Consider the following 11,048-nt stretch of genomic DNA (forward strand, 5'->3'; position numbering starts at 1 on the left):
TTTGATAAGCATTTCTCATATCCTGTTTTGTTTAAACAATATTATAATCTACAATAAAAAAAAAAATGAAATTGAACACACACCGGTTTTTCAGTCCTTCCTTAAGATGTCCCAAAGTTGTACCATGCAAGTCAGAAAATACTGCTTCAGTTCAAAGTGACGGTTCTGGAGCACCATCTGGTGGTGAAAACATGACAATTACCCAATTTACAATAGACTACTGACCTCATCCTGTACCCTGCACTGTGCAATATGCCTGTACCAAGGTCACTTCTGCTTTTTGCACTATTTGGACTTATTTAATCATATTTATTCACTCCAAATCACATTATTACAAAACAAACAAAACAAGAACAACTGCACTATATCAGGTCAATATGTATATATGTCTATTTTTCCATTTCTTCCTTTTCTAAATTTAACTTTGTTTATTTTTGCTATTTTTTATCTTATTTTGTCATACTCTGTTGCTGCTGTAACAAAAGAATTTCCCCGTCTGCGGGACATTAAAGGTTTTCTGATTCTGATTCTGATTCTGATCAATAAAACATGCAACAAAAATGTGTTTGAGTTGGCTTTAAACAAACATTTATTTGTAAAATTTAAACTCATGATGATGCATACCTCCCAATGGTTGTCAAAGCTCTTTTTTATAACCCCAAGGTGAATGGTAAAATAATACCAACCCATCTTTAGTATAGAGTATGAAAAACATTTTCACTTGTAAAAGTTACCCCCAAATTTCAGATTTCTCTAGTGTTACAAATGCTGATTCAAGATATTCACCTACACTTCAAATTTAGATCATATCATCTGCAGTTTCCGTAACTGCTCAATAAAATAAAGCATTATACATTGAAAAATAGATTTCCTTACAAAACAAATTGTTATTTTACACGTCGTATCTACACAAGCATTAAATTAAAAATATAACGTCAGCGAAATGTGAGGTGTGTAATGTAAGCACTAAGGAACTATTGCATAAAGGCAAGTGGCTGCTTGAAAATGTGTTATTCTTTTAAATCCCACTGCTTTCGATAAATGACCCAACACACGCAGGCTTTTTTTTAGATTAATTATATACACAAACACATCTTACACGCATTTCTGCTCGTCAAAACTCCCTTTACCTTTTATCGTTGTGATGAAAGTTAGAAAACAGACTTGAACCGTCATAAAAAAGATTGTCCAACAGGTCTCCATATTTCACCAAAGAAACATTAGCCAGGTTTTTAAGAGTACTGCTACAATTATCCCAAAGAATTCATGAAATCCCATGATCCCTCTTGACTGTACTAACAGAATACGTGTGGTGACAGGTAAGGGTTGGTGATCCTCTCAAAACAACAGTCTTGATCTGCTTTGGGAATTCTAGCAAAATATAAAAAAAAACATACCCAAACACACTAAAAGATGTCCTTGGCTCCAACTGGATATTTGAGCAAAGCCAAGAGGAAAGTCAGCACCATTAGGTGATATGCACTCGCTCACTGTCCAAGATGTCACAGGAAACATATGCACAAACACATACATTAGACAGATTTGCATTTGGCAAGAGACAGCTTTTAGACTGATTAGCTTTTAACAAGGCAGGAATGTGTCAGGCATTGAGGAATGTCCAGTGTTCTCCTCTCTGCTGCCAAAGTAACGTGAATTACTGCTGCTCTAAAGTGGCTGGAAGTGCCTGGCACAGTGAATTAGTTGGAGTTAAAACAGAGTTAAACCACATTCAACTCAACAGACTCGGAAAAAAGTGACCCTTTGTGCACTCGCAGGCCATGCACAAACAACAAAATTCATGTTTAAACATTTCTTTAAATAAATAGCGCTAATAAGGAAAGAACTTGCATGAACACAGTGTCGCGTGACTCAATCTGATGGATTCGGAAAGATGATTTGTCAATTCAATTTAGTAATTTGAGATTATAAAACATGAAATACGAAAGGAAAAAAAAATGGATCTCCATTTGATCTTGATCTCCCAAAGTTAGTGAATCCTTAAATGAGTCCCGTGTCTGCTGTGATCTGCGTTACTAACAGGGAATGTAAGAGCCCAAACATCTGCCAGACTGCCCTCTAGTGGACAAAACCCCACACAACATATAATGGCTTCAGAAGTTGAAAAGCATTGAGTTGGCACATTAACATCCACTGCTGCCCAGGATTACTAATGAACTCAATAGTGTTGCATTTAAGTGGAAATGTATAGAAAACTGCACAAGCTGTGGCACCTTATTGTTCCCCAAGACCCATTTAAACCTTGCACGCACACTGATCTGAAGAAATGACTTTGCTCCCAATAACTCAGTAACATGTCTCCCTTGCAAACAAAATACTAAACTTACGAATAAGAGAATCAAAGATCAACAGGAGGTCACTTCAGCTTCATGTGGAGGATGATGTAAGCATCAAAGTAGTTTACATGTAGCAATGATGCTTTAGTGTACAGCAATATCATTGTGGGTAAACGGTGTCTAAACTGAAAAAAGGAATACTAAACAGTCCAACATTAGAATAATATGCGTTGGCAAGGCTGGCTGTTAGTTGGCTGGAGAGTGCTGGTGCTTTGTCCCCACATACACACACACACGCACACAAAACACACATACACACACAGTGACTGCTGTACAGCTACAGGTATGTATCCTGGTCTGTGCTGCAAAGGCTTTGTGTGGATCGCTGAAGAGGGGATTCTTTGGCAGGGGGAGGAGGCGCTTGCTGCTGGTGAAGTGGGTCTGTTTCAGTCTGTGGCACAGTCTCTGGTGTCTCACTGCTGACTTGAGGTGGAGCTGGCGGATCTGAGGGTGGCGGTGGAGGGTCACTGGGAAGAGTGTACGGATTAGGGATCTCCAAAATGGGCTGGGATTTCTTTATGCTCCTCTTCTTCTTGCTTTTCTTTTCCTCCTTTCCTTTCTTCAGCTGCGGGGTGGGCTGAGGCACCTCAAGTACAATGGTGGGGTTCTGCTGCAGGTCCTGGCGGCGTGGCGGCTCAGCCAACATGATGATCCGAGCTCCGTGCAGCCTTGGAGGGGATTTGAAATTAAGCTCGCCGCGGTTCTTCTTCCAGCGCTTCAGCTGGGTGTGATTCTCCCTTTCAACGTCTCGCGCTGTCACTGGCACCTCCAGAATCTGCAACAGGAAGAGACACGTCATTAGGTCACAGATAGAGTCATTTTCAACATATAGATCACTTTCAAAGGAACTGTGTGGGGAACAACAGACCAGCCCTTGCTGGAAAATACAGTATGTTCCTTCTGTGTTTGGCCATTGTGTTAAAAATTTGAACTTTGTCAGTAAATGGCAAAGGGCCTCAGGGCTGTATGGTCAGACAACCCTTCATATAAGAGGCGGTATTGTTAGCCTGGACAGAGACTCACACAAAGCTCTGCACAGGAACCAGACACTGACCAGTCTGCACTCTGGTCAATTTGTCTCTGCATCACTTCAATTCACGCTCCAGAGTCTCTGCAGTTTCCCCAGCTGCATTTCTGAACACCCACTGTTCATGAGCGACACAACACTCCATTACATCTTTCAAGGATTACGGCAGTGTAATATGACTTCTTGTCAGTGACAAAGACTGTTCAATTCTAAAGCAAACTGTAGTAGAAGACGTAAACAAAAACGGGTTTACGCAAGGCAATAGTTTTTGTTGCATTATGACCTACATTGCCTCCATAGGTCGATTTAGGTTGTTTATACAAGCAAAATAGCTCCCCTAACAACTGAAAAACAACATAATAAACATATAACAAAAGCACTTAAACCTGTGACAAGTCAGAAGAATGTAATTTGTGCTGTAGTTTTCAGGAACCAGTATTCCAACCAACTAATTTAACTCCTCCAGCATTTGGTGGAGATTGAGAATTTCATGCATGAACAGTTGAGCAGCAACAAGCCACTTAAAGCACATGCATTCTGTTTAAAAGACGCATCTCCCTTGTCACTACACCATGTCGCTGATCCTCTGCTGTTACCTCTCGGACAAGGAAGCCCTCCTGCATGTACCGGGGCTCTATGGCCCTGAGAAGCTCCATGGTTTCATACTGGCCCTGGCAGGCCTTCAGCTTCTCCCGGGTCCCCAGCATGCACTTCAGCAGCACCAAACCCACACGAAAGATTATCTTCACTCCTGGGAGAGGGAGAAGAGCAAGGTGATTAAGTACCAGTGGGAGGAGGTTCTACAACATCTGGTACCACTGCAACTACTGTGCTATAAGCCATTGTTACCGTCACAGAGGAACATGTCCCAGACACGCAGCACAGAGGCCCAGGGCAGCGTCCTGGAGAAGGCACACATAAACCATTCAGTCATGTAGAGGATGGGGTCGATCTTGTGTTTCTCCAGATGGCGGAAGGCTAGCGGGGAGACGCGTCGCAGCAGAGCGAACAGGATCTCGCCATCTAACTGTATAGCTTCCTGAAAGAGACACAGGTAGGCAAGCATTAACAAAGAGAAAAAAAAGCCATTGTACTCTTTATTGTCTGGGCTGAAACCTGATCTGGATGTAGATGTTCACCCATTAAAAGTAAACCAGTCCAAATGCATCATGTTGCTGTTTGTTTTCTCAAGGAAACATTTCATTAGTAACATATTTTCCGCACTTAAAAACCTTCAAATTTCTCAAAAGCCGACAGTGCGCCTTATATATGGACCAATATTGAGCCACAACAGGTCTCGCAACTACGGTGAGCAGCCGCCGACTCTATTTTCCCCCGTAGAAGAAGTAACGCGCGGTGCATGTTGAGACATATGACTGCGCGTGCCGTTTCATTTCCATTTGTGTGTTTGTGTAAAGACTCCAAAATGGCTCCTATTAAGAGACACGCTTACGACGCAGAGTTTAAACTCAAGGCGATTACTCACGCAGTAGAACACGGGAACAGAGCAGCAGCGAGAGAGTTTAACATTAACGAATCAATGGTGCGGAAGTGGAGGAAGCAACAAGACGACCTGCGCCAAGTAAAGAAAACTGAACAGAGTTTCCGAGGGAACAGAGCGAGATGGATAAAGTTGGAGGACAAACTCGAACAGTGGGTTGTTGAACAGAGAGCAGCAAGTAGAAGTGTCAGTACAATCACTATTCGACTGAAGGCAACAGCGCTAGCACACAAACTTAACATCAATGAATTTAGAAGTGGTCCTTAACGTAACCCCAGCCTCGACTGTAGCGTCTATTCTATGCGCCTTATAATGCGGTGCGCCTTATATATGAAAAAAGTTTCAAAGTAAGCCATTCATTGAAGGTGCGCCTTATAATGTGGGGCGCCTTATAGTGCGGAAAATACAGTAAGTCCATTTAAAACGCATTACATTATAAGAAAACAATGATGTTGAACAGTATACGGCACGCAAAATGACTTACAAGATTACAAGAAGATTATTCCTGCTTTAAGTAAGTAATCAAATAAAAATGAATAAATGATAAGCTTGACAACGCCCCATTGGTTTCATAACACTCGCACTGCACACTGTGGACACAAAATGCATTCCAGTTTTATAATCACAGCCAGAATAACTCATCTGGATTATAGTTGTTGAAAAAGCAAAATCAAATGAAGTAATATGCTCTCTCTTTCTCCATTTCCAGCACCTGGTGATGTCATCATGCATGATTGTATGTGTTTCAGTCTCACCAGTCCAGGACTGTAGTAGCCAGGAAGGTACTTCTCACAAATTTGGACCAGCCCCCAGAAGGCATCCTGTGGAAACACACACAGATGATGTCAGGAACTCAGTGGAACCGATCATTTTACAGGACATTTCCACATGTTCACATGAGGCAGGCTATTATGGGAAACTTTGACGCTGCTTTAATAATGCACTCTGGATGTGTAATAGAGCATATAGTGTTAATACAAAATAATCTTTCAGGGTTTCTCCACTACTTATTAAACCACAAATTAAATGACTTTTCAAAAACTTCCCAGATCCAATTCTCTCAAATTCAAGGACCCAACACAGCATAGTTTGGATCAAGGTAAATATTAATGTTGGCAGCTGGCAGCCTGACACGTGAAACAATGGCATGTTTCTGATGCGTCCATGAAGGTACCACAGGCACGCAGTAGCAGACAGGCAGATTCAGAGCACCTGGGCCGGAGCTGCTCTGGTCCTCCCTCTCACCTGAACTCGTCCCATCCAGCATCTGCACACTTTTGTCTTTGTTTGGCTTTCCTCTTACAAGACCTTACACTTTATTGTGTCACTCACATGTACCTCACTGACTAACACACCCCACATTAGTCATTTCTTGAGTTGTTACTACAGAAATATCTTTAATTTACCATCATCCACTGTTTCCCTTCCCATATTTGTCATGGCCTGTCAGGTTATGTCAATATCTATTTATGTCTACTTTTCAACCACAAATTCACAAACTGTGAGGATTTCAAGAACCCATGGATGAGAAAATAATTCACCACTACACTACCACTAAGGAGGGTCACTTCAGGACACAGAGTCAGCAGCAGCTACATCAACTACACTCTATTAATGTTCATCATTTACCAGTTGGTTAGGTTTAATTTTAACTTGACTTGACTGCTGTTTAATTAACACTATTTACAAACCTTAATAACTAAGCTGGGAATGCTAAACAGAAATGAGCAGAATTTGTTTGAGAGAAATTTGTATTTGGAGTTTAACGGCTGTGAATAAGAGAACTGACATCTCCTCCCCTAGAAAAGTCACCGTGGCAGCAGTCTGCTATCATTCAGTCTCTGGAGCAGCTCCAGGATTTATCTCAAGATGACATCATCTGTACAGTCTGTGCTGTTCAGCTTAAAAATAGACTCATCCAAGGTCAGGAATTAACACAAAGCTGTAAAATGTCAAATTGATTTCACTTTTTAAGACCAAAAAGTGAACAAGTCTTCAGAACTTTATCTTTTAGCACTGCGACCCAGACAACCAATAGCTCCACAGCCAAGTATCACAGACCCTAGCTACATATGGTGACAGTAAACTCACACCAAACAAGGCAGTTTAAATGCCATTTGCGGTGGAGGGGGCGTACCTCAGCAGGCATGTGCATAAGCAACACAGCAGCGATGGGAGCCTGAGCCTGGCAGTATCCCTCCTCTGGTCTGTACAGAGTGTAGGCCTTCAGAACACGGAACAGGTCCTGCTGCCTGTGGAGCGTCAAAACCCCAATAACAGTTAAACAATCAAATGAATAGTCAAACGGGACGTCGTCATAAATCCCTGTGTGTGAGGTCATATCATGTCAGACAGCGTACCCGTGTCCTCCCCGTGACACAAACATCTCATGGAAAGGAAACTGTCGATGGAGGTCTTTCTCAATCACATCTATCCATTTGGGATCCCCAGGCTGGCTATCCAGTTCCTGAGAAAACATATGGACGAGACTTTGAGATATCTTTGACACATTAACAGCATTGTAATACTTGCTTTAAGACGTTTGTATTTCTCTAGAAATAGAAAAATGAAATGAGCCAATACACAGCATAACAGATGATGTGAGGAGGAAGTGAAAGAGAAATCTCTCTGACCTGAAACTTCCCTTGGTTCTGCTCTTTCTTCACTTTCCCTCCCGACAGGTAGAGCCATGCACGGCCTCGGAGAGAAGGAGGGATTCCTTTCTGGCACCGCAGCCTTACCTGCGTCACAGAAGAACAAGGGATCACCAAAAAAGGAGGACACAAACAGTGTCTTTTTCTATATAGTTTCCATCGTAATGTCAAAAAACAGCAGACGGGGGCAATAGTTATGTACGGAACCCTATTTTGCATGTATGTGGCTGCTTTTTTACCAAAGACTTGCTGCATCTGTCACAAGCCAAGGTTCAAGTTATACAACATCACTTTCTTATCCAAAATAAGAATTTTACCAGCAGCTAAGTTCACATGCACATTAATTATTAGTATTAATTACTGACTTACTTTCTGCTTGGTATTGATTCTGAATGAAAGAAAAATCAAGTAGCCTTAATGGACCCACACTGCATGTTGTTACTGTGTACTGTGGTGCAAAAGTACACATCACCTTGGAATACCAGACATAACTTGGGCAGGGTCCAAGTAGTGGTGAAGCTTTAATCTTTCACAAAGCGTCACAAGACACTTTTGACACAACAGACTGATCTAACTGACACTGATGTTTGTTTGACTTGCATTGCCATTTCTGGATTATTTTTCATTTTTCCTGGTATGAAGCTAGCACACTTCCCCAGGGAGAGTCTGCTGTAACATTACTGTAAACCAAAGGAGCACAATAAGGGACCAGACACACTGACCTCCTCAGGTATTTGACACGCTTCCAGCTCAAATACACTGTTTTTTTCTTCTCATAAGGTGATTTTCCCTCTAAATTTTGTCTTGCATTTGGACAGCTACCCTTCATACTCACAGCACCTTTATTACATGGTTGTCTCATAGGAAGTCGCTACAGCCCCACCCTGAATCTGAGACTGTCAATTTGTCACATGCTGCAGTAAAGGGATGGGTCGTGTCCTGCCCTGCTGCTGACTCATGGAAACGAAGTGAAGTTGCAGCGCTGTGCTGAATTGCTGAGAGCATTTCACACAGAACCTGCCAGACAAGTGAAGCTGCAAATGTGTCCACAAAAGTCCTTGTCCTTGTACAATTAAATACTTGAGCAATGTCATTTGCCCTGTCTGATCATGTATACAAACCACTCATGGTTGAAAAACTGCTGCCTGGAGCCAACAGCCGGCTTTAGAAACCTTGCACCATGCAAAACATACAAACAAGCCACTTGACATTGTGTATTATTGAGTTCACACTTGATGCTGACCTTATTGAATCTCTTGATCATCCATTTGTCCCAGTGGCTGAGCATGTCAAGCCACTTCACCTCCCTTTGCCTGAGCACCGCTGTAGGCAAATCCTGCGCTCTGGGGACATCACAGAAAAGATGGGAAAGGTGCATTTCATAATTTTTCACATTCAAATCAACATTAAACCAAATGAGACTGAACAACATCTGAAAAAAGCGTGTATATTTTCCAGTAAGGTAAGTCTGAGACATAAAAAGGTTGTTGAAGCAGTGTGTTGGGAGGGTGTGTCAAAAACAAGACATCCTCAGACAGGCCGTTCATCTGTCTGTGTGAACCATCAGATCTGCGTGGGTGGCCGTCGCTCAGTGAGTCAAAATTTACAACTACGAACCTTGTTTTGATGAGACTAAAAGATACTAGTGAGGATTTGTCTGTTTTAAGTTGTAATTCAACTTCAGAACATTTACAGGCAAGAAAAAGCAGGGGCTGCACATAACAGTCTCAAAAAAGAGAACGTAGGCAAGTCTAACCTACATTATGAATGAGGTCTGATGCTTTACTAAGGTATGTTATTATCTCATCAGCGCAAGCCTGTAATTGTAGGGTTCAAACGTCTTCAAAGACGGCTTTTTTTAAACTCGGGACAGCCCTCTTTCAGTTAAAAAAGAAGCTGTAGGCTTATATGTTGGAGATCAGTACAACAATGTGTTATACTCCACCTTCAGCAGCTAAAGACCTTAAGCGATGATGAGTTGTTACTTTCAATCACTGCCAAAAAAGTGTAAATTAAACCCTGGGTTTTTGACCAGAGTACCAATAAAGTTGGGAGCCAAAAGAGGCCCTCTGGTAACGGGGCACCAGAGCTGTGGCTCCAAGTCTGCCAAAACTTCAGAACAGGAAGCTCCCAGCCAGCTAGTGCTTGGCACAACTTACTCTCACTCCTTCCACTATTTCATTGCTGTAATGTGGGCTGAAGGCCCCCAGTAAAAAAAAAAAAAAAAGCACTGCAACTTGCCTCAAAGGCTATGAATAAATTGATTCAAATGAAAACACAAAGCAGTATGAATTGCATTTTTTTAATTTCCCCCACAATATAACTAGGTCATAGCAACATGAGGGAAATGAAGAGGAATTATGCAGAGTTGCATGTTATCAATCCATCTTCATCTGTTTGCCTCTAGCTTTTAAACATGTGTCGTACTGAGTAAAGCAGGACATAGACTGGACATACAAAAAAAAAACCACATTGTGCCACGCAGCTGGTTGGGAGCAGTGTTGTGCAGAGGGAACAACACTAACACAATCTGTGGTATGCGATCATAACTGGATTAACTGCTACACTCTGCTCTCAATTTTGACTCAAGTGGATTAAAAAAAAACACGATAGTCGACTGAAGACTAACACAGATTATAAGTAAATGGCAATGAATCAGTGGAGAGTGGAGGCAAACTTACGACGCCTCCGTGTGCTGCTGCGCCCCGCCAATGAATCCATATTTATCGGTTTGTCTGTCGCTGGTGAAGCCGTTGATCTCCGAGTCTGACCCCAGGGAGCTTTCATCGTCCATGTGACTGCTGCTGATGGTCCGGATGCTCCTGGTGTCCACTGACTGACGGCCGTTCTCTATTCTGGCCATGGTAGCACCAGAGAGCTAACTTAGCTAACGTCAGCGAGCTTGTTGACAGCCCAAAGTCAAAACTGCTCCTCTGCTAATGTTGTCCAACTGAACAGCTTCGACGCCATGATTTATCGACGACAGTTAAAACTTTCCAACGAGCTGTTCTCTCTATAAATGTTATCCGACGTTAAGCGACACTACAGCTGTCAGGCCACATTACATATGTTATGCGTTAGCTCGCTACGTCAACTTGAATGCTTATTCAGATTTAGCATTAGCTAGCTAATGGTGGCTCGCTAATGTAAAGTTAGCCTTAACTGCTAGTGCCAACACAATCCAAAACTACTTCTATATTGACCCTACCTTTAACAAACTAACGCTGCATTGTCAGCTTGTATTTCATAGTTAGCCATTAACTAACTATGTCAGCTGGAAAGATAGTTTATCATGTCTTGGTTCGCTGTCCTGTCATCCCGAGTGTGCTGGATTGATTTTGCCTCAGCCCAGCCTGCCGTCCTGGGTTAGTTCGTTTTACCATCTAATGACACGGGTACTCCTGGTGGCTACCTTTAGGAAGTTCATCTTATGTCTGGAAAAAATGCATCTCTCCGGATCTCCAAGTAAACCACAAATGTAGACTAGGCTGTTGTCTACTCCTGAATCACTA

The 11,048-nt window shown here is 42.2% G+C and overlaps 1 protein-coding gene across 1 annotated transcript; it reads right to left on the reverse strand.

The window, feature by feature from the left end:
• Positions 1–630: 630 nt before the first annotated feature.
• On the reverse strand, positions 631–10,889 carry LOC310945967 (TBC1 domain family member 10A-like). The gene is made up of 9 exons (XM_083912233.1): positions 10,218–10,889; positions 8,780–8,879; positions 7,516–7,623; positions 7,243–7,349; positions 7,020–7,134; positions 5,638–5,703; positions 4,231–4,420; positions 3,978–4,132; positions 631–3,129 (listed from the first exon to the last, which is right to left on the reverse strand). The coding sequence occupies exons 1-9, from the start codon at positions 10,397–10,399 to the stop codon at positions 2,632–2,634; spliced, it is 1,521 nt and encodes a 506-aa protein (XP_083768359.1). The 5' UTR covers positions 10,400–10,889; the 3' UTR covers positions 631–2,631.
• Between the last annotated feature and the right edge of the window lie 159 nt (positions 10,890–11,048).

Source organism: Echiichthys vipera (assembly GCF_963691815.1).
Source record: "Echiichthys vipera genome assembly, chromosome: 4".
Lineage (NCBI taxonomy): Eukaryota > Metazoa > Chordata > Actinopteri > Perciformes > Trachinidae > Echiichthys > Echiichthys vipera.